This window comes from Mesoplodon densirostris, chromosome 8 (genome assembly GCF_025265405.1).
Source record: "Mesoplodon densirostris isolate mMesDen1 chromosome 8, mMesDen1 primary haplotype, whole genome shotgun sequence".
Classification (NCBI taxonomy): domain Eukaryota; kingdom Metazoa; phylum Chordata; class Mammalia; order Artiodactyla; family Ziphiidae; genus Mesoplodon; species Mesoplodon densirostris.
Window position 1 is genome coordinate 4,462,577 of NC_082668.1, and position 24,566 is coordinate 4,487,142.

At 42.6% G+C, this 24,566-nt stretch overlaps 1 protein-coding gene across 1 annotated transcript in view; it reads left to right on the plus strand.

Moving 5' to 3' along the window:
• Positions 1 to 24,566, plus strand: part of IQCA1 (IQ motif containing with AAA domain 1) — a 177,991-nt gene that overhangs the window by 5,134 nt on the left and 148,291 nt on the right. Inside the window, exons 2-5 of the mRNA XM_060105914.1 lie at positions 3,146 to 3,467; positions 7,069 to 7,188; positions 10,990 to 11,181; positions 13,627 to 13,698. Of these exons, the coding sequence (XP_059961897.1) occupies positions 3,146 to 3,467; positions 7,069 to 7,188; positions 10,990 to 11,181; positions 13,627 to 13,698 (706 nt within the window). The remainder of the gene's footprint in view (positions 1 to 3,145; positions 3,468 to 7,068; positions 7,189 to 10,989; positions 11,182 to 13,626; positions 13,699 to 24,566) is intronic.

Genomic DNA, 24,566 nt, shown 5'->3' on the forward strand with positions numbered 1-24,566 from the left:
ATTTAAGTTCCTTTCTTGTTTTTTGAGCACTAACATGTCAGTAGGTTTAGAAATTAAACAGAAGTCCAACGAACTGAGGTTTTGTTAATACTATGATTTCCATATTTATCTTTCTCTAAAATTAAGGATGTTGCTTTGTTCTTAAATTATTCCAAGTACTCAGAATTAACAAAGGAAATGTTTCTTTTGAATTTAAGGTGATTTATTTAGAGAGCAGAGGTAGCTCAGTAGAGTCTAGCACAAAAAATGAAGTGACAACACAGTACTTAATTTTGAAAAATGTTCAGAGTATAGCTAAGTGGCTTTCCATATTTAAATAACCTAGTGTATGACATCTACTTAGTAAATGTTAATTATTTTTAATTTGGAATTTTGATCAATAAAACAAAAATCAAATTATAAAAAAAGATAGAAAAATATTTTTAAGGATTATTTTCATTTTTATCTAAAACTTTTATTTTTAATATTTTTATTTATATTTTAAATTTATAATATACTAATATTAGTTTATATTTATATATATATTTATATTTTTTATTTTTATTATATATTTAATATATATTTTATATATATTAGTATATATTTAATGGTATAATATTAAATTATAAAATAAAACTAAAATATTTAAAATTGAAAATAAAAAACTTTTTTTTTTTTTAATCCAAGTTGAAAATCTCTGCACCAGGAACAGAGTGGAAACCCAGGGTAGTGAGCAGGCCAAACCAGGAGGCCTAGTCAGTTCTGGCACAGGGGTGGGCAGTGCACTCTGGGATTTCAGCTCCTGAAAGGCCTGGGATCAGACCCTCCAGGAGGACTGGAGCTGGACTCCCATGGAATCCGGGGCAGGACTGCCCTTCCCAGCTGGGTCAGAGGCAGAGGAAAGGGCCACAGCCCATTCTGGGTCATAGTGGGAAGCCAGCTTTTCAGCCAGAAGGCAAGCTGTGGAACACATAAACTCAGAATCATAAAGAAGCCCCACCATTTAGTAGAAAAACGATCCCACGTAAAAACAGGTAAAACAAATGGATGAACAATTTAAGGAAGAGAAATTGCAGGTGACCAGTCGCACGTGGAAAGATACTGTCTCGGTAGCAACCGGGAAAATGGACACAGAAGTCTTATTTCTTACTTGTCATCGTGGCACACATTCTGGCTGTGTGTCTCAGGGAGGTGGCAGGGGCTCTTTTGTTTTGGGGAGAGGTGGAGGTGGCAGTGTGGTTTGAATCGTGGTTTCAGCTCAGAATCGTGTAGACCCGGGTTTAGACGCTGACCCCGCCTCTGAGGGGCATCATCTCCCTCCCACCCCAGTGGAGCAGTGGGAGGCTTCCCCAAGGATGCTTCGAGGATGACACGCAGCATGGAACATGGCAGGTGGCTAGTTTCAGCGCGAGATGTTCACACTTTCTTACGCACGGGAAAGTGGGGCGCGTGCTTGAGGAAGGGCAGATGGTGGATCAGAGGGCCAGAGGGAATGCCTGGGAATGACCTCGGGAAGGGGCTGGGGGATCCCCAGTGAAACAAGGTGGATTGACCAGCATATTTATCTCCCAATGGCCTCCGAAACGGCAGTAAGGGATTTAAAAGGCTGTAAACACACGAGGGCCAAGAGAACATTTGAGCATTTGACAAGAGACATCAGGAAAATGTAGGAGGAGGGAAAACAGACTTGGATGAGAGGGGAGAGGTGGGATAGAGAGCGTGGCCTGCAGGCCAGCAGAACCCTGGGAAGGTCTTTTGGTGGCGGGGGCACTGGTAGGAGATCAGCAGAGAGCAGGTGCTAAGCTGCTCCCATCCTGGTGGAAGAGGCCAGTGCAGCAACCTGGACCCAGGATGCAGGACACAGGTGGGCGTGGGAACGGGAGGCCGGGCTGACAGCAGAAAGGCAGTGAGAGCCCGCAGCCCCCTGGACCCACTTGCTTCTCAGGCTGGAGGTTGGAGCCGCCCTCGCCAGTGCATCCTGGGAAGACCCTACAGACAGAGATGGGCATTGGCGGGTTTCACCCTCATCCCAGGGAGATGGCCAGGATCCTACCCACCCCATCATCCCCGGTTAAGCCCACTGGTTAAGAAGTGCCTTCCCAGACACAATGAACTTCTGGTTAGCTTTTCAGAGCTGGGTCTTGGATATAAAATAGGAGCCCAAAATCAGCCAAATTTTGAAAGAAAATAAAAGTCTCTGCCATGAGTGTATTGGTCAGAGTCCCAGCAGGAAAAAGAGGGCATACTCAGCAGGGTGGCTAATAAAGGGACCGGTGACAAAGGTGTGAGCTGAATCTCGGGAAACCAACAAGGGATGGGGTGGTGTCCTGGGGGTGGCAGGGCTGTCACCACCCTAAGGCTTTGCTAGAAGGAGGATCGTTTGTTGACTCACTGGGGGGCCGCGAGAGAGGACACATCCCCATCTCACTCTCCCACTCCCTGGGCTTCCGGCTGCACCCTCCACTGAGCGGCTCAAACAAGAGCGCGGAGCCGGCCTCCCCAGCCACAGTCTGCACCTTACTTCCTACACTCTGTTATGGTTCCGAGGTTCATAGGTGTTGCTTAGAGCTGTAAGTCGTTCATTTCTCACTGCTGTGTATTAGTCTGTTGGTGACTGTACTACAATTTATTTATCCATTCTCTTATTGATGGACATTTGGGATATCTCCAGGTCTTTGCTTTTATCAAGAAATGATACTGTGATCATTCTTAATGCAGATTTACAAGAGTCTCTCCAGGGTATAATTGTTCCTTCGTAGTTATGCCCGTGTTCAACTTTACAAGGTATTTTCCAAAGTATGTGTTCCAATTCGTACTCCACCAGCTGTGTATATGGACAAATCAGGTAACTATTCTGGTTATCAACTTCCTCATCTTTTAAATGGGTATAATAATACTGGCTTTACCGGTATAGTGAGGAATCACTTTATACCATTTAGGCAAAAGGCTTTTTTAACTATTGATTTGATGATAATAGCCGTGGTCATATCCAAAAATCACATGCATAACAAAACAGGACATAAGTGGTCTAAAGAGCCTTGCAACTATGCGCAGTGTTCTTAGCTCACAGTTACGGTGTGTTACATTTTGTTATACCAGATGCCCAATGTGTATGCCTTGCAAAGTAATTTTTTCTTCTTGTATTGTTGACCCTGTCGTCCCTCAGAATGTATAATAAGATGTGGCATCAGACCCAAGAAGCCCTCAATTCTTTGCTTGATAAAGAATCTGAGATGATGAAACCACAAAGAAATCAAGTTTTCATCTTCCAGATGTTAGCCACCTTCTACATAAAATATGTGCAGATCTTTAGAAACCTGGAGAACGTCTATGACCAGATAGTCCATCCACAGAAACGCATACTGATCCGAAAAATCCTGGATGGGGTGATGGGTCGCATCCTGGAGCTGAAGAATGAGATGGTTGAATTGGAATTAACCGAGTTTCATTACTTTGATGATATCTTACAGGATCTAAAGTTGGTTCCTGTAAGTACTCAGGGTTTTTTTCATATTGGTTTCTTCTTCTTATAAATAAGATATATAGGCCTGTAACCAATACTCTGCAGACTTTCTGGTCGTATTTATTAGTTACATGTTGTATTGAAAGTCGAAGCATAGCCCTTCAATGAAACTATACTGCCGTGGACAAGGATTGGGTTTGCTCAGTTTTTGGCACAGACAGATCTTTGAATGGTCCTGGGGTCTGCTGGACACCGCTGTTGTGGTCTTACCTGTCACCATGGTGTCTGCCCAGGTAGGTTGGAATGTAGTAGGACGAGCCTTTCCCAAATATCCTCCCAGTTTCCAATAGCCACGCCCCTACTTCTGTTTCCAAAGGAAATCTCTCTCTGGCCTTTGTTTCCCATCATCTTCTCGATGAGCAGCCTGTTGGTTGCTGGTTCCTAATTCCCAGGAGGATGCATCTCCTCCTTTGCTTTGGGTCAGTGGTAACTCAGGAGATGTATGGTAATGGGCCTTTAAGCCTCCGACACCAAAGAAGGGCTCCCTCCCCTTCTCTCTGATGCCCTGAGCACTCCCTGCCAGCACCTGTAACCACAGTGCCTTCCTGTGAGCATTCTGTCCTGCAGCTGCCCTTACAACCACTGCCTGAGGCCTGGGATCTCTTCTGGCTGGGTCTGGTGGACACCCCGCTTCCGTGTCAGGAGTCATATGAGTTCAGTCTTCATTTTGAAAAGATCGTTTCCCTAAAATAAAATTAGGAAGAGAAAGTGTTTAGTTTTCTACACGGCGTTTAATATTTCTTCCTTTTGAAAATATTCAGGCTTCTATAAAAGGATGTCCCTCTCTGGGATAAACCTTCCTAGCATTATTACTGCATTTAATCAGAATGGACTAAAGAGAAAACCTGGAATGAGTGAAGATGTTGAAGATTGTCTCAAAATGTTCATGTTTCTTGCATTCATGTATAAGAGCAGGGCTTAAAGCACTAGATTTTTTAGTTCAGGAGTACTTTACCCACCCCCAGTGTGAAAATATCAAGAACAACTCAGGACAAACATGAAATAAATGGTCATTAAGTCGTAATAATAAATTTAGTTAATGAGGTAATATTCAATTTATTAATTGAATTCCAAGAATATTAAGTAATACTCCTAAATTTAAGGAATAAGCGGTTTATGAAATTTAAATGGTGGGCTCCTTCAGTTTTTTCCCTGCTTTTCATCCTGCCTCAGCACCTCTGCACTGGCTGGTTCATCTTCTTGAAGGCCATGACCATTGAGAAGGATGATGACTGAGTGACATCATCCAGGCAGCCTTCCTGATAGGAGACAATGAGCTACGTGTTCTGCCAGCCCTGGAGGGTGTTGAGCTCGATGGCACTGAGCTCCAGGTGGTTAGGGGGTGCATCACACAGCCTCAGCACGGGCTCCAGGAACAGCGCCCTTGCCAGGGAGACACACATGGACCGGCCTCTGGGGATACCTGTGTGGCCCAGTTCTGCATTTCAGGGTGAAATCCTGACCAACCAGCATCCTCTGTGGCTGGGCCTCTGTGGCTATCACCCACAGCTCCTCTGCGTTTTGTTGGGCCAGCATGCAGATATTCATACAGCATGACCACCCCTGACCATAGCTTATTGGCTCAGGGATGGAGACCTTGGTGGCTGCACCAGCCAGTCCTTCCTTGAGAGATTCTGAAACTGGGACAGAGAGAGACTACTTTCTGTCTCCAGTGCTGAACTGCAGTCTCCCAAACTTGTAAGTAGTTGGAGCCCTTGTTCACCAGATGCTCCAAAGAAAGAAGCTTCAGAGAGAAAGAGCGAGAGAAATAGAGAGGAGAACAAAGCAGGATCACCAAGAGGAGTAGAAGGAAATGGCAGGTTCCTGAAGGCATCGTCTCCCCTGGACACATCCCTGTTGCTGACACACACCCAGCTTTGTTCCTGCCCTTGTTCCAAGAGGTCCCAAGTCCTTCCATCAGTGTCCCCTTTGGCTAAACTAGCCAGAAGACTGTTTCTTTAGGTCCCCATAACATAGAGAAACACGTAGAGGAGAGAGAGAGATTCTCTGTTCCAACAAATTTACTTTGATTCCACCCCATGGAGAATGGAAACCCCAAGGCATCTGCAATGGGCATAAAATATATCACGGATGGGGGCTTCCCTGGTGGCACAGTGGTTGAGAGTCCGCCTGCCGATGCAGGGGACACGGGTTCATGCCCCGGTCCGGGAAGATCCCACATGCTGTGGAGCGGCTGGGTCCGTGAGCCATGGCCGCTGAGCCTGCGCGTCCAGAGCCTGTGCTCCGCAACGGGAGAGGCCACAACAGTGAGAGGCCCGCGTACCGCAAAAACAAAAAATCACAGATGGGATGCAGCAGCAAGCCTGAAGCAAGGGATACCTACATTCCCCTCTCTTGCATTCTCAAGTGCTCTGGTTGCTCACCTTCACAATCCTCACTGTAACTTCATTGGTCCATGTGGACCAGACAGAGCCACGTCAGTCAAGTGTCATCTTAAAATTTAGAAAAGCACAACACTTGAACATGCTTATTAATAAACAGAAATCACAACACTAGATAAAAGTGTCATCATTCTCCACTGACTGTCCACGCTCGCCCGCTGGACCCTAGAAGCTTGGTCTTAGTTCACCCCACACACTCCATTCGCCCAGGAGAGTCTTGGTTCTCAAACATTGCTGCCACTTCCTGGAAGAAAGTCCTGGGGACGCTATTCCACCGAGTCCTAAAGGGACATTCCTGTATGCTAAAATGCTTTGTCAAGGGAAGGCCTATTCAGAATCCTCTGGACTGGGGAGATGTGGGGAGTCACACCAGAATGGGAAAAGGCAGAGCTGATCCCAAGGACCAGAACTTAGCTTCCCCCCAGTCAACTGGTCTACCAGAAGGCAGCCATGAGTGTTCTCATAGAGTATCTAGGACAGTGTTTCTAGATACTAGGGCCAAAGGCCCACCCATATTCTTGAATAACACTTCTACAATCTTGATTATTGACCTTGGAATGGTAAACATTCATCTGACCTCCACTAATTTGAAATATCTGTACACAAATGAAGAACAGAAGTTTATATTAGTGTATAAAAACAAGTTTCCTAATAAAGCAAATTAATTTTGTAAATGATTTTTGTAATGGGGTAATTTAGGTCAAAATAAAACCAAATTATTTTTTTTTAATTGTGACTGTGCACATACACATGGTCAGTGGTGCTAATGATAAATTAGTAGGTTTAATTCAAAGATCTCTATAGCTCAATTCTATGCTATCCTAATTTGCATTATTATTTTAGGTAAGCTCAGATAATATTATATTTCTTTAAAGAAAATTTGTTAAGCTATCATTCATTAATTGAGGCCTAATCGGTACGAATTACTGGAATTTTACACTAATGATCAAAATGGGATATGGTTACACTTTCTCCTTTTGACTTCATTTATGTCTCCTTAGCGGGAAGGAACTGTCTTCACACCACTGGCTTCATCACCTCTTAAGTGAGGATGGGAAGTAAAGCGAGTCTCTGATGCCCCTGTCCTAACTGTATATTTTAAATGGATTTGAGTCCTGGAATCATGACCAAAATGCTCTTTTGCCTCTTCTTTCTCTTCTCTAGCAACAGTTAGATATCCCTATACCGAGGTATTTTCTGAAGGAGAAGTTGGAAGTAATAAAAGGAAGAGAGGAAATCCTTGCTCAACTATTAGCCGACAGTGGATTAGGCATAACTGAAAAGGTTTGTATATCATTTTAACAAACATTATTCCATAATCTGTAAAACCTCCTTTTCTGCTGTTCCTAATTGTGCGAGAAACAAGAAGACTGTTTTCAAGGCGAGGAATGTGGCACCTTTTCTCCCGTGTTATTCAGTCACTAAGCAGTTGCATAACCTTTGGGTGTGTTTTTGACCAGTCATAACCATTCTTTTTTAAGATCAAAACATAGTACTTCGTTGGTTAAATCAGCATCTCTAAGCCTGAGTAGATTATTGACTCAGTTTACTGGTTCATCTCAAAGTCACCCAGCCTACAGTCAGAAGCAGAATGTTGTTCATATAAAATAATTAAGTGCTGAGGTAACTAGGAGTTAAAATTACAACACTCTCTGAAAATGCCGATTGACCTCTTGTAACTTCAAGCTGAGTGGCACTTAGATCACCTCGAATGGACTCTCTCTGGGGAAAGTGGGGGAAACCCTTAGAGACTCCCCTGGAAAGTCAAGGGCAGAACCCAGCGGGTGTTCTGGCCCCATTCCTCCTATATCCCCAGAATGCGCGCGGCTGCACCCTTCCCTGTTTCCGCAGCTGTCTTCGCGCTGACCTTCACTGCGTTCTCATGGATGCTGTGGTCATCTCCGTTCAGCGTTCTGGTGGGCAGCCCTTTCCGCAGGGCACTGCCAGATCAACCTGATCAACCCCTCACTGCCGGCAAAACAGTGCCTCCCGCCTCTGGCTGGTCTTCATGGCCCAAGTATTAAGGCGGCAGGTGAGCATCCACACAGGGACAGTTCAGAGTGACAGGGGCACTGTTATAGCTATGCTGAGACTGTGCGTGCAGCCTGGGCGCACAGGGCAAACAGACACCTGTGGTCTTCGGGCAGGTAGGCCCCGTGGGGTACTGCCAGCCTGGGCCATGGTGTGAAGGAAGATTCCAGGTGCACCCAGGATGGCAGGGGGGAGGGAGAAGCGTGTGCCCTGTCTGCCTGCCAAGGGACTCACCTGAAGTGCATGCACCGGATCAGCACACGCACCACGCCCCGAGCTGTCTGTCCTTCTGCACAGGCAGCGTCTTGCTGCACAGAGGGTTTGGTCTCTTCGCTGTATCCCTGTCAATGTGATGCTAATTCTTCAGAGCCCAGCGTGGCACAGCATCCCTGGAGAAACCTTTCTTGACCCACCTCACTCACGACCACCCCTCCTTCCTGTGACCCTTCTCCAAACGACCAGCCCCCCTTCTACATTCCTTGAAGTGGATTCCTGGGAATCGGGCCTGGGGGTTGTCCAGCCGTTCCTTCACCACAGGCTCCTGGGTCTGTGCCTTCTGTCACCGCATCATCACCAGAACGGAGCCCTCCCTCCCCAGGAATCCACCCCAAAGAGGCCCTGGCCCGAGGTGTTGACAAGCAGTGCAGAATCCACGGAAGATCCCCTAGGGAAGACAGAGAAGGGAGGTTACATGGCACACGCTGCAGTCAAACCCAAAGATGTCCTCTCTGCCGTTTCTCCTCCCCACTGTCCCTCTCAGTTTGTGCGGGGTCAGCAGCAGGAAGGTTTCTCTCCTCCCTCGCTCCACATCCAGCCCTGGTGGCTCCTTTCTCCTTGTTAGGTCGAGCCGTTCATCTCTGCTCCAGGCCCTGTTTCAGGGGTGCCTAATGCCCCGCAGAACACGGGGCTTCTGAGCAACACCCAGGCATCTGTGTGACTTTCCCATGCCCTTCAGTGTCTCACTGGACCCCCGCTCCCACCTTAAGCCGCTTATTTCTTGCAGATATATGCAATGTATACCCCAAGAAGAATGTTGATAAGGGAAAATTACTGCCCACTCCTATAGTGGTCATGCTGAATATTTCACTGCTGTTCAAAAAATCTTTGTCGGACTGAGTAGATGACACCAAATCCCTCACAAATATCCCATAAAAGCTGAAATTACTTTTAGAATGACAGTATGGAATCTAAAGGAAATAGACAATAATAACTAATGTTTGCTGGGCACCTGCTCTGGGCTTAAGGGTTTTTACATACATCAGCTGCTTTAATACCAGCATAATATTCATTTTACCCTCACGTGCAAAACGCATTATTGAAAAGGAGTGCTCACTGCAAATTTGAAGCAGCAAGATCCCTCTGAAAACCAAACCCTGAGCAATTGCTGTGTGAAAGAGCTTCCTCCTGTAAGGCTCTAGGTGTCCCCATGCTGAGGGGCAGTGGGTGCTTTCATGGAAAGAGGGTGGTCCGGCTCGGTTCCAGTGGGCTCCACCCCTGACTAACCGTGGGAACGTGCGTAAATTATTTTACTTTTTCCACCGTCGGTCTTCTTAAGTGGTCACAGTAATACCTGTCTTGGCATTTGCTCTGTGAACTGGATGAGAATGCATGTGAAAAGCATCTGGCATCTGTAGGTCCTCAGTCAATGTCCCATTTCTCCCCTACTTGCCCCTTTCTCTGCACCGCCCCCTGTTGCGCAGAGAAATGACGGTCCCGGGAAACTTTGGTCCAGGGGATGAATTGGAGCACCTCTACCTGGTCCCACAGTGTCTTGCCCTGGACCCTGATGGGGTGGCCATCGCTGTCCTCTGAGGCCTGGAAGAAGACTCCGCCCATGATTGAGTGTTTTTTGAATTCAAAAGGCCTCTCCCTGCCTCTATCCACGCAGGAGGCTCGGGTGAAGCCAGGCCAGGTCCACAGCTTATCCCTCCTTCCGGGAACAACGCCTGAGCTCATGCAGGACCCAGGATGCCCCCAGCAGCCTTGCTTTTGTCCCTCTCCTCAGAAAACAGCACCGCGCCTCGCCGGACCTTGCCTAAACACACCCCACTTGAGATCTCCAAAGACAATATCCTATTGCATGAGCCTGATTTCTCAGTCTTGATAGTAACCGTCCCATCCAGATGTTTTAAAGTGCAGGTGTGCAGGAACTGGCACACATTTCCCATATAAAGGTTTTTTATGAATTAATTTTTATTGGAGTATAGTTGCTTTACAATGTTGTATTAGCCTCTGCTGTACAGCAAAATGAATCAGCCATGCATGTACATCCATCCCCTCCCTTTTGGATTTCCCTCCCATTTAGGTCACCACAGTGCATTAAGTAGAGTTCCCTGTGCTATGCAGTATGTTCTCATTAGTTATCTATTTTATATATAGTATCAATAGTGTATATATGACAATCCCAATCTCCCAATTCCTCCCACCCCCCCTTTTCCTCCTTGGTATCCATACATTTGTTCTGTGTCTGTGTCTCTATTTCTGCTTTGCCAATAAGGTCATCTATACCATTTTTCTAGATTCCACATATATGTGTTAATATACGATAAAGTGAAATACTCCTAAAGTGATTCCAATATTAGTCATATTCACTAGATCATCCTGTAATTGATATTAAAATCAACATTTGACTTCATCTATATTTCACATTTCAAATTCTCATAGCAGATATGTTTTGAATTTGTACATTTCTACTATTAAGTTAATGAAACAGTGACAGCAATTTCAAGTTTATTTCAATCCATTTTTATTGGCATTCCTCGTATAATTTGCTGCCAACCTAAAACCTTGTGGAGCTAATTAGTATTTTGTTCAAAACGGTAGAGGAGAGCTTAAGGGGTCCTTAAGTATGGGCCCATGGTGTGAATGTGGCATAGTATCAAAATATACGTATTCACAGGAAAAAATGATTCATATCGAATGGCTATCATACTCTCTATCAGCAGTTTGGAGACTCTCAGCAGGGTGGTGTTAGAAGTTAGCATGTGATGTTTCTGGAATCAGCTGACGTCATGAACATGTTTAAACATTGATTTATCTTAAATGTTTTTGCAGAAATACCCTGTAAAGCCTGTCCCCCTAGAAGAGGCTGTTAAATTAATCCAGGTTGCCGAGAGGGCACGGCAAGGGCGCCTAAGAGCCATGTTCATGAAGCAAATCTATCTTCAAGAATACAGAGCAAAGCAAGCCAGGTTACTGGGTGAGAGAGTAGCAGACGTGGAGACTGCTGCACTGTGTATCCAGAAGGTGTGAATGGGACGCTTTTGGACTTGGGGGCAAGGTGTCTTGACACAGCTGGAGATGCAGACCAGGGACCGGGGGGAGCTCTGAAACTCAAAATTCCCACATCCTACCTTTAGTAGGACTGGCCTAAATTCCAGAAGGACTGATTATCTTACCCTGGGGAAACTGTTAAGCAAGCTTCGTTATATTTTTTTTAATTTTGTTATAAATAGGTATGAAACTCAGGCATTTTATTGAAATATTTTTAAAGATCACCAATAACTGTTGGAAAGAATGTTGCTATATAAGTCCTCACTGAATTTTTAAAAATACATTTACACGCAGACGTAATTATAGAAGGGGAGCGGGTTAACACCTGGGAGCTTGCAGAAGCGTGTGCCGTTTGCAGAAGCTCCAGTGACCACCACTAATATCCAGAACACAGGTGGTCCTTTCAGAAGGGGCCCTTGAAGTTTCCTTCCCTTTGTCAGATGACCACCCTCGAGTTCTACCCCATCTTTTTTCAAATTGTGACTAAGGTTGCTCATGGGGAAATGCAGAAGGTGGCAACGTGACACAAGTTAGAATTAGGTTGGGGAGAAAGTAAGTATAAGGACATAAAACAGAGCCAGAAGATCAGGAATCTTGTCCCTAATTGTGTTTGAATGGGAGTGGAGGGGATGCTGGGGAGAGACAGATAGACTATTTTCTTTCAAGTTTCTGTGGGGATATAAGGTTTTTTAATATTTATTTTATTGAAGTATAGTTGATTTACAATGTGTTAATTTCTGCTGTACAGCAAAGTGATTCAGTTATACATGTATATATATTCTTTTTCATATTCTTTTCCATTATGGTTTATCTCAGGATATTGCATATAGTTTCCTGTGTTCTACAGTAGGACCTTGCTGTTTATCCATTCTATACATAATAGTTTGCATCTGCTCGTCCCCAAACCATCCCTCCCCACCCCAACCCTTGGCAACCAGAAGTCTGTTCTCTATGGGATATAAAGTTTTAAATGAGCATCTGAGTTCAAAGCTTGAGTTGTACAGTTCTTGGGTGTTACTGTGTTATATTTCTCCATGTTACAGTGGAAATTTTTCTGTTAAAACTCTGAAGTGCCACCCTTAGATTTAGCCCCACACTTCTGCAATCTAGACGTTTCTCTTGAAGAAATACAGGTAGAGGAACCTCACTAACAAAAATTATAGGCTATTTCTTTTTGCTCCCCAGCTTTATTGAGATATATTTGACATATAACGTTGTATAACTTTAAGAGTACAACATCGTGATTTGATATAAATGTGTATATCAAAATGATTGCCACAGTAAGGTTACTTAACACATCCATCACCTCACATAATTGCCATTTTTTCTTGTAGTGAGAGCATTTGAGGTCAACTCTCTTAGCAATTTGCAAGTATAAAATACAGTATTGTCAACTATAGTCACCATGCTGTACATTATACCCCCAGAATTTATTCATTTTATAACTGGACGTTTGTGTCCTTTGACCACCTTCACCCATTTCCCTCATCCACTCAGCCCCTGGCAGCCACCAAAGCTACTCTCTATTTCTATACATTTGGTATTTTTAGATTCCATATGTAAGTGAAAGCATAAAGTATTTGTCTTTCTCTCTGTGACTTATTTCTCTTAGCATAATGCCCACAAAATTCATGCACGTTGTCACAAATGACAGAATTTCCTTCTTTTTGTAGCTGAATAGTACTTCACTGTATGTATGCATCACATTTTCTATATACATTCATCCATCAACAGACACTTAGGTTGTTTCCATATCTTGGCTATTGTGAATAATACTGCAGTGAGGTACATGAGGGTACATGTATCTTTTCAAATTAGTGTTTTCCTTTTCTTCAAATAAACACCCAGGAGTGGCATTTATGGATCATATCGTAGTTCTATTTTTAATTTTTTGAGGAACCTGCATACTGTTTTCCATAGTGGATGCACCCAGTTACATTCCCACCAACAGTACGGGAAGGTTCCCTTTTCTCCACATCCTCGCTGACACTTGTTATCTCTTGTCTTTTTGATAACAGCCATCCTAACAGGTGTGAGGCTATTGCTAGGTCAGCAGTGGACCCTCCAGTTGCTCCCAGGGACAAGGGTGGGTCCTGTCTTGTCCCTGGGTAGACAGAACTGCCTCTAGTACCCCTTGTTCAATAGGGAGGCCCTGGACAAAGGTCCTCATCAGGATCCACAGTTGGGTCCTGGAAGAGTAGACAATGGTATAGGCCACTTCTGTGATTCATACTTTCTTTAAAAATTTTGCTTGTGATCACAAAAGAGAAAATACTCCATCAACACACACAGGTGCACAACCTTGACCACATAATCATTACATCGTTTGGGATGTGCAGGTTACATGGGAGAAACAGTATGACCATGTTTTCTTTATTTTTTTATGTATTAAACAAGTAACCATTTATTTATTTTTAGGTTTGGCGAGGTTTCCATCAGCGCAAGAGAACAGAAAGAGAGAGAGAAGAGGAGATGATATTCCTGGGCATGGTAAGTTTTCTTATAGACAAATAAGCATCTGGTTTTCTTAAAGACAGTAGAATCTGTAAGACTTGTGTCTTCCTTAGAGAGTTTTTGGGAGAAGAAAGGAAAGCAAACTACATGACCGGCGACTTAAGAGAATGGAATCGCCTGTGTTATCTAGAAGCCTGCCCAGGTGATCCAGAGACAGCAGGGTCTTGTCTGTTTACACATCTGCTGGAATACGTGGGCTGCTCCAAAGGTGGGACAAGCTGTGAGCTGCCCACCAGTATCAGCCGTGCCCTACACTTTGTTAATATATGTTAGTATTCGTGGTCCTGAGAATGGGTTTGCCCTGATACAGCTGCCTTCTTTTGGGTGATCTCCATGGTGATTACTGAATCAGAGTTGAAAGGGTATATTACTTAGTTACTGCCACAAACTTAGCAGCTGCAACAACACACGTTTGTGACTTCGGTTTCTGTGGGTCAGGAGTCTGGGCTTGACTGAGTCTTCTGCCCAGAGGCTCAGAGGCTGCAGTCAAGGTGTCGGCTGAGGATGGGGTCTCATCCTGAGGCTCAACTGGGGAAGGATCTGCTTCCACGGTTGTGTGGTTGTGGGCCAGGTTCAGTTCCTGATGGGCTGCCAGACTGAACACCTCAGGTTTTTTGCCAGTTGTTAGCTGGAGGTAGCCCCCAGCCCCTTGCCAAGTGGGCTTTCCATGTGGCAACTTGCTTCATCAGAGCTGGGGGGCGGGGAGCTGCTTACAATCCCACGCAAATGATTATAGAAGTGGTATGCGTCACCTCTGTCCTATTCTTTTGGTTATCAGCAGGTCATAGGGTCCACCCCATGTTTTTTAAGACAAAAGTGTTGAAGGTTATAGAGCAATACCCTGAATGTGGGACCAAATGCTATATTTTCTATTTACAGTAATATCACTGATAAGATCTTCTAATTTACTTTAAATCCTAAGACCTCAGAAAAGAAAATTTAAATAGTCACGTTTTTGGTTGATCCCAGAACTCACTCTTTGCTCTTGCATCACTTTTATAATGGCCGGTTCTAAGCGACAGATGATGTGGTTTTAGAATAGCATATATTCTCTTCCAGCCCCACATCCTGACTGCTCCACATGCACTTCAGCCTCTGTGCATCACCTCTGTTGTCAGCACAGAATGGAAAACAGGAATTATTTTGTTTGAGGAAGGGATTCACCTCCGTGGTGCAGACACCTGGAAGAGCATCTTTCCCTGGTGAAGGGGCGTATGCTCACTGCACCTGTGTGCGGAACCTCAGTTGTGACATCCAGGCTTTATCATCTTAAAAAACATTGTGACTCCTATCAGAGTGGCATATATGATTCAAGAAATACCCTGATTTCACCACCTGCATTCTTGATTTCTTTTTGACCTTTGAGTTTCAAAAATAAGTCAACATTAATTTTTGGAATTGAAAACCCCTAGGATCCCAGCCCATCTTTTATTTCTTGGTTGTTGAGGTGCCATGAGAATCAAGTGGGTGAGCCCCTGTCAGTTGTTATGGATCTGTATGATTTCAAAACTGTGCTGGGTGCAATATTATTCAGCCATAAAAAGAGGGAAATCTTGACACATGCTACAGCATGGATGAACTTTGAGGACATTATGCTAAGTGAGACAAGCCAGTCACAAAAAAGACACATGCTGTATGATTCCATCTTTATGAGGCATCTAAAGTTGTCAAACTCATAGAGACAGGAAGTAGAAGGTTGCCAGGAGCTCGGGGATGGGCAATGAAGAGTAGTTCAATGGGTATCAAGTTTCAGTTTGCAAAAAAAAAAAAGGTCTCCAGATCTGTTGTACAACAATGTGAATATACTCAACACTACTGAATGGTATACTTACAAATGGCTAAGATGATAAATTTTATGTTATGTGGTTTTCACCACAATTTAAAAATTGTTTTTAGTTCACTGACCATGGAAATGTATATTGAAATGGTTCTATAGGAATCATCACTATTCACTAATGGCCAAAAAATACAAGTTAAAAATTAAATGAGATACTGTATTTCATTGAATCTAAGATGTTATTCATTATAAGATACATCATGATTGAAAATGAAAGAAAATGGGCAAATAAACCAAAACACATCCCTGATTGTAATATAAAGCCATCCCTATATATTTAACATTTCAGATATGTTAAACCATGAAAAATACGTATGTTAGAACTGACGATAGAAGGTGATTTGTATCTGTCTTATTGGGGGGAAAAAGTTTTTACAAGTTATATTGGAAAAATCAATATTGTTAAAATAACCACACTACCCAAGGCAATCTATGGATTCAGTGCAATCTCTATCAAATTACCAATGGCATTTTTCACAGAACTAGAACAAAAATTTTTTGAATTTATATGGAAACACAAAAGACCTCGAAGAGCCAAAGCAATCTTGAGAAAGAGAAACGGAGCTGGAGGAATCAGACCCCCTGACTTCAGACTATACTACAAAGCTACAGTAATCAAAACAATATGGTCCTCACACAAAAACAGACACATAGATCAATGGAACAGTATAGAAAGCCCAGAAATAAACCCACACACCTTGGTTCAATTAATCTATGACAAAGGAGGCAAGAATATACAATGGAGAAAAGACAGTCTCTTCAATAAGTGGTGCTGGGAAAACTGGGCAGCTACATGAAAAAGCATGAAATTAGAACACTCCCTAACACCATACACAAACATAAACTCAAAATGGATTAAAGACCTAAATGTAAGATCAAGTTATAATTATTGACAAGAGTGTGATGAGATGCTTATTCTCATACACGGTGAGTTAAATTGATTCAGCTTTTCTGAAAGAAGCAACACAATCATTAAAATATATCCTTCCCCCCGAGGTCTAGTTCTAGCTTAAGGAAATCATCAGAAATAAAGGTTTATGTGCATAGACATTTCCTATAGTGTTGTTTTTAATAATGAAAAATTGGAAATACACAATCCTAGTGTTCTAGAGTAGGGATGGAGTTAAATGATTTATGGTGGACCTACCTTAAAGTAGTGATAGACCACCATTAAAAAATATGTTTATGACTCATTTTTGATGTGAAAACTCTCAGAGTGAAAATACAGGATTTAGAATTGTACATATAATAGGATTTCAACTAAATATATACACACATACATGCACATACAAAGGAAAGAAAGTTTATATCGTGTTCCTTTTTTCATGTCGGAACTTTGGAAGTTTTTTGTTTTAGTTGTATTTTCCAAATTGTTTAAATTTTACTGCATTAACTGGAAAAAAAAGGCACACATTTAAAAATAAAAGCAAACAGCCATAGAATATTATCAGTTTTTTCTATTCAGATCTCCAGATTGTTTGGTGTATATACATAGGTGGACAGTTTATGATACAAAATTGTTTCTCTGTTCTACCCATTAGAGACACAGAAATATGAGGTGAAATGATAAAAACAATGGTTATCTCCAATTTTCTACTTTAAAAATTAAACTTGCGGTCAGAAGATTCAATCTAAGATAATCTAAGTTTAACATGAAATTTTATGTAAGCAGCAGTTTGACTCAACCACTTCCATTTAATTTAATTCAGCTGACATTTACTGAATATGATGCATAACAGGCCAGAAACTTAGGGAATGGCCCAATGCTATTTTTTTAACCTAAAGTTTTAATGGCTTACATTGATACCACATAAAGATAGAGGAACATGTTTTTTACTGTAATTTTTCTGTTTTACTTTGTCATTTGTATATGCTCAGCTCAAATAAAGGAAGTCTGCTTTAATTTTTCAGCAGTACAGAGTTTGGATAGTAAAGAGGACAGCTTGTCTGTTTTGTATTAAATGCGAATTTCTCCAGTTTGCTTTTTTTCCAAGCATGTCTCCTCTTGGTATTACGTGTTCTATGAAATTTTACACCATTGTGAAATATATGCATTCAGTTTTTAAAAGAATGGTATCTTCTGTTTGCTGGCTGATAACCATAAAAATCCATTACCCCAAATCCTGGGAATGTTTTCAATTAAATACATTTTCCACTATATCACTAATTAAGATAGTGTCTACTCATTTTAAAATTTCATTTTTCCATTATTTTACTTTGTTACCTCATATCAGTGTATAAACCATTGACTTCTCTGATCAAAACAGTATTTGTATCTTTGTGGGAGGCTTGGCCTATTTCCAGGGGTGAGTATTTAGTAACTGAAATGAGAATTAGAGCAAACGACATAGTTATGTTCTCAGTTCCTGACTAAATGTTGCCTTTACCATTGTCATATAAATTATTTTTTGATATTGCCATTTTATTTATTTATTTATTTTTTTCTTTTTGCGGTATGCGGGCCTCTCACTGTTGTGGCCCCTCCCGTTGCGGAGCACAGGCTCCGGACGCGCAGGCCCAGCGGCCATGGCTCACGGGCCCAGCCGCTCCGCGGCATATGGGATCCTCCCAGACCGGGGCACGAACCCGTATCCCCTGCATCGGCAGGCGGACTCTCAACCACTGCGCCACCAGGGAGGCCCGATATTGCCATTTTAAATATTTATATTCTAAAATCTACAAAGGAAAATAAATAGCACTCTAAAACTTCATGTGCAGTTATTTTAATTGGCAGAGCCAATGGAGTGGATGAAGGAGGACACTTAATGAATGTAATACATTTCATTCCGTGGGTCCCTTTGAAATAACGTGTCCTACAGCCATGACCATCGTGTATTTTATGTTACCCTGAAGCTATCAATGTTTGCATTATAATAAAGAACACTAGGGGACACTTATTAAACACGAAGAACTGTCACTTTGAAATGCATCCGCTAAATCCTCAAAACACCATAACACCCTGCTCACTTTCAAATTCTAACATGAAACAAGCTACATTATAGATTATTTTTCGATCAATAAATTAGACTCATTTCTTATGAACAAATAACCCCAGGTAGGAGCTCGGGCACCCAATGAATGCTCCCGAAAGGTGGCTCCCTCCTGAGGCTCCCCTTGGTCCGGGGCCCTCAGGGGCTTCTCTTTGGGAACTGCTGTCAAAGCCAAAATGAGCGAAGGATCAAAATGAAACGGTCTTTACGATCACACTTTGATTTCAGCCCCAAACCATGGCATCCAGCTTGGTCCTGTGCATTATTCATTATATTTGGCTCCAAATGACCTTTGGTTGTTTCTAGAAATAAATGTATTAAAAAACAGATTTGCCATGATTTATGGGGTTTTGTTTTGCTTTCTTTTAGTTGTATTTTACTTTTTAAATACAAAAAAAAAAAAAAAAAGCTGTTTCCCTAAGTGTCTGGGGACGGCAGCCTCTTAGAAATGAGTGTGCGTCTCCCCTCGGCCTTTGAAGGGTTGGCCTGCCAGGTGGATGGACAGGCAGGTGTCTGGGGTGGCCCCTCTACCACGTGGGTCGGGGGTGGGGACACGTTGAGCCACTCACTCACCCTCCCCCTGAGCCTCAGTTTCTCCTTCTGTAAGAGCAGGATAGTGCTACCTATTTCACAGAGCTGTTAGAAGGGCTTCCGGACCCGGCCTAGAGCTTTGGCGGGTTGCCTTCAAGGAATGGTGGCTGATGTTCATCGTCTTGGAAAATTACATTACATTGTCCCGATAACTGAATGATTTTGTACAAAGGAAAACTATCACGATACATCATAACCTTTCTATGTAACAAAACAAAATATTTCAAAATACGTTGTTGCCTAACACATGCATGCCACTGATTTCAAAATATAAAGTAACTTGGCCCTTGTTATTTGCCGCTCGTGTTACCGACCAGGATTCTTAGCCTCCTTAATCAATAGAAATTGATAAGAGGCCCAAAGAAATTCAGGCTAGGCGTTATTGGGGCCCCTGCTGCAACCCTTGTTCACTCCCTGAGTGCAGGCGAGCTGGTTCCTTGTAGGAGGTGAGGGTAGGGGTGTGTCCAGGGGTTGGGCTGGAGGTGTAGCTTAGGTGTTTTGCCAACCCCTTTGGTGGTGGTGTGCTGGGGGCATGCGCGGTACCCTGCTTTTGCTCCCGACACCCTGCTTTTGCTCCCGGCTCCTCAGAAGTGGCAGTTGGGTTTTTGGTCTTTATGTATCTGGTTGTTCATGATTCGCCCCAACTGTGCATGCACGCAGTTATTTTTAGTCCCTTATAGTTTCTTTGCTTTTTGTTACTGGAGGAGACATTTGTCCAAGTGCAAGCACTGCAGCAAAGGGTCCCAGGTCCCAGCCTGTCTCACTCAGATTTATGAACTGAAATTAGTCTATTAAAAGTACGATCTGGAAAAGCAGTGCCATTGGAACAGCCCAGCAGGGTCCGAGGCTTACCCAGCTGCAGAGGGAGAATTCGGAGATCCCCAGGGCAGCGGGTACTGCCCACCACGTACACCGTGTGTGTTGCACCAGGAAAATGTTTGCAAACCAGGAAAAGCAGTGATCCTGATACAGGCATGCATGGAAGGCTCTTAGGTTGAGCAAGGGAATCAGAGCCCGGGGAGGACACCCTGAATAATTTTTGTGATTCAAAAGTCCACCTCAAGATGCTTTGGGAAAAAAAGAAAACTCACCATTTTCTTTTCTGTTAGATGAGATCTTACAGTCTAGTTCACTGGGAACCTTTAGTTTGATTGTAAGTATTTTTTATTGAGGTATAATTGTCATTCAGCATCATATTAGTTTCAGGTATATATCATAGTGATTTGACGTTTATGTACATTTTGAAATGGTCACCCCACAAAGTTATTACAATATTATTGACTAGTTCCCCTATGCTGTGCGTTTCACTCCTGTGACTTATTTATTTTATAACTGGAAGTTTGTTTCTCTTAATCCCTTTCACCTACTTCTCCTGGCATCCCTCCCCCAACCCTGCCCAGTCCCCCTCTCCCCTCTGGCAACCACTTTGTTCTCTGTAACAATGAGTCTGTTTCGGTTTTGGTTTGATGTCCATGTGTATTGATTTTTAGATTCCACATATAAGTGAAATCATATGGTGTTTGTGTTTCTCCGTCTGACTTATTTCACTTAGCATAATACCCTCCAGGCCCATCCATGTTGCCACAAATGGCAAGATTTCATTCTTTTTTATGGCTGAATAATATTCCTGTGTGTGTGTGTGTGTGTGTGTTATATATATATATATATATATATATATATATATATATTCATTTAGTCATCTTCTTTATTCATTCATCTATGGATGGACACTTAGGTTGCTTCCATATGTCAGCTATCATAAATAATGCTTCAGTGAACATGTATCTTTTCGAGTGTTTTTGTTTTCTTCAGATAAATACCCAGAAGTGGGATTGCTGGATTGTATGGTAGTTCTATTTTAATTTTTTGAGGAATCTACACACTGTTTTCTATAGTGGCTGCACCAATTTACATTCCAGCAGCGTAAAAGGGTTCCCTTTTCTCCATATCCTCACCAACACTTGTTATTTTTTTTGGCTTTTTGATAATCGCCAGTCTGACAAGTGTGAGGTGACATCTCATTGTGGTTTTGATTTTCATTTCCCTGACGATTAGTGATGTTGAGTATCTTTTCATGTGTCTCTGTTGGCTGTCTGTATGTCTTCTTTGGAAAAAGGCCTGTTTATGTCATCTGCTCATTTTTTAATTGGGCTGCTTGTTTTTTGACATTAAGTTGTGTAAGTTCTTTATATATTTTGAATATTAACCCTTTATCAGATACATAATTTGCAAGTATTTTCTCCCATTCAATAGGTGGCCTTTTAGTTCTGTTGATAGTTTCCTTTGCTGTGCAAAAGCATGTAGTCCCATTTGTTTATTTTTGCTTTTGTTGCCCTTGCCTGCAGAGAGAAGTCCAAAATAATATTCAGATTGATGTCAAAGAGTTTACTACCTTATGTTTTCTTCTAGGAGTTTTATGGTTTCAGGCCTTACATTAAAGTCTTTAATACATTTTTAATTTATTCTTTTTTTTAAACTGTTTTTTTTTAATTTTTTTATCTTTTTGGCTGTGTTGGTTCTTTGTTGCTGCATGTGGGCTTTCCCTAGTTGCGGCGAGTGGGGGCTACTCTTCATTGCAGTGCGTGGGCTTCTCACTGCGGTGGCTTCTCTTGTCGTGGAGTATGGGCTCTAGGTGCACAGGCTTCAGTAGTTGTGGCACACGGGTTTAGTTGCTCTGCGGCATGTGGGATCTTCCTGGACCAGGGATCGAACCCACGTCCCCTGCATTGGCAGGCAGATTCTTAACCACTGCGCCACCAGGGAAGTCCCTAATTTATTCTTGTATGTGGTGTGAGATGGGGTCCAGTTTCACTTTTTTGCATGTAGCTGTCCAGTTTTCCCACCACCATTTGTTGAAGAGACTGTCTTTCCTCCATTGTATGTTTGTGCCTCCTTTGTCGTAGATTAACTGACCATGTGTGTGTGGGTTTATTTCTGGGAAGTGTTTATTGTTATTCTTATTCTGCTTTATTCTTGCCCTGGGTTCCCAGGTCGTCAGAAACTCAATGAGCAAAACAATTCTCTTCCTTTAGTCACCTGATCCCAGGATTCTTTTATCCCTACTCTAGGGCAGGATATTTGCCCTTATTTATCTCAGATTAGGGCCCATTACAAAGTCCTTTACTGCAGCGTAGTAGAATGGTTAAGGCCGGGAACTCTGGAGCCAGACTGCCTGGGTTCAGATTCTGGTTCCACTATTTACTCGCTGGGTGAACTGGGGTGGTGTCTTGGCTTCCTGGTGCCTCGATTTCCACATATGCAAAATGGAGATAGTGCTATAGCTCCTAGGCAAAGATGTGTGTTAAGTATTAAAGAAATTGGTATCTGTAAAGCATTTAAAATAGTGTCTGACACACTGCACCCTGTGAGCACTAGGTAAGTGTGCACTGTTATGTTTTGAAATGGCTTATAATCGTGGGTTTAAATGCTCACATCACTCATGATTTAAAAATGCTTATTAAGTTGTCATTTTTAATCTGCTTAAGTTGGCCAAGATCAAAATGGTTAAGGTCACAGTGTTGGCAAGGTGTGGGGAAAAAGGCTCTGTCATACACTGTTGGGAGGAAGAGTAAAGCAATCCTGCATCCTCTTTGCAAGGCAGCTCAGCAATATCCATTAAAATTACAAATGTATATCCTTGAAAAGTATGATCTATAGTACCCATAAAAAACCATTTTCAGACAAACTATTTTAAGCCAGAAGAAAACTATCAGTGCAGAGATACAAGAAAGCATACAGGGTAAGAGCAGAGATTCTGGAGGTACATGCTTCGGGTCAAAGCTCCAGTCTGCCACTTCCTGGCTGTGTGACCCTGGACAAGTTCTTTGACCTCTCTGTGCCTCAGTTTCTGCATATATAAAATGAAGATAGTAATGGTACTCATACATTAGGCTAGTTATTATGAGGAATAAATTAGTTAATATTTGTAAACCAGTTAAAATAGTGTCTCGCAAACTTTAAGTGCCATGGAAGTGTTTATTTTAAAACATTTTTAAAGAATGTAGGACACAAAAGTAGCAAATTTAGCTCCAACCACTAATCAATTACAGGCTCAACTATACAGTTCTATTCCAGCCCTTAATTAAGCAAATCTTAAAACTACTACAAGTTTCCAAAAAGTAGATTTAACGGGCTAGAAATTGCTCTGTTTTTAATTGTTTTGCACCCACTTGAAGTTGTGGCATCCTAAAATAAAGATTTACCATAACTGTAGTATGAGCAGAGGGCAAAAGGAAACCATCAGCGGGCTTCCCTGGTGGTGCAGAGGTTAAGAATCCTCCTGCCAATGCAGGGGACACGGGTTCGAGCCCTGGTCCGGGAAGATCCCACATGCCATGGAACAACTAAGCCCGTGCACCACAACTACTGAGCCTGCACTCTAGAGCCGGCGAGCCACAACTACTGAGCCCACATGATGCAACTACTGAAGCCCACATGCCTAGAGCCCATGCTCCACAACAAGAGAAGCCACCGCAATGAGAAGCCCATGCACCTCAACAAAGAATAGCCCCCGCTCGCCGCAACTAGAGGAAGCCCGCCTGCAGCAATGAAGACCCAACGCAGCCAAAAATTAAATAAATAAATAAATAAATTTTTAAAAATTAAAAAAAGAAAGAAAAGAAAACCATCGGCCCTGACTCTCCCCACAACTTTTTTTCCACTTCTTCTTGCTGGGTTCTTCTTTCTGAGTAGATGTGTTTATATAAACACAGATATACAAGTATAGATATATTACTGTGAAATGAAATGGTGAAACAAAAGAGCTTATTTTTATAAACTAGGGAACGTCCACGCACATGCACGCACACGATCTTAAAATGGACCAACCGAAGAGCAGTTTACTCCACAGCATGAGGCATTCCACGTGTAAAACTAGCGCAGGAAGCGCACGGCGCAAGCCCATGGGCTGATGGGGCAACTCTGAGTGCTCCCTAATGATGACCGACCGGGGGCTGCGTGGAGCTGATTAATCTCTGCGCTGACCACAGTGGTCATTTGTTGGAATAGACCCTCTCCCTTCCCCTCACTGCTCCATCCTCACCTTAAGTGACTACAGTACCCCCAAGACCATGAGCTCCTCCAGGAAGTTGCCAGCATTAAATCACTTATTTGCAAGGGGATTTGTGACTGATAAATTGAACAGATTCTCATTTGGACAAATGTCCATTTTATCTTACTAATTTGACCAAGGATTTTTAAAGGCAAAGCCCATCAAACATTAGATAAGCATTTTAAGTTAATGGACCATAGAGTCCTATTTCTCCACAAACCCAGGAGTCATCATCTTATGTCCTATTTTTACAGCAACATCAATTATTAATATGTATATTTTTGCTGACGGAGGACCTTGCTATAAACTTAGGTTTCGTTAACCAGTTCTGGGTCATTAACTGTGGAAAGCTTGTAAATATAATGGTTTATTCACA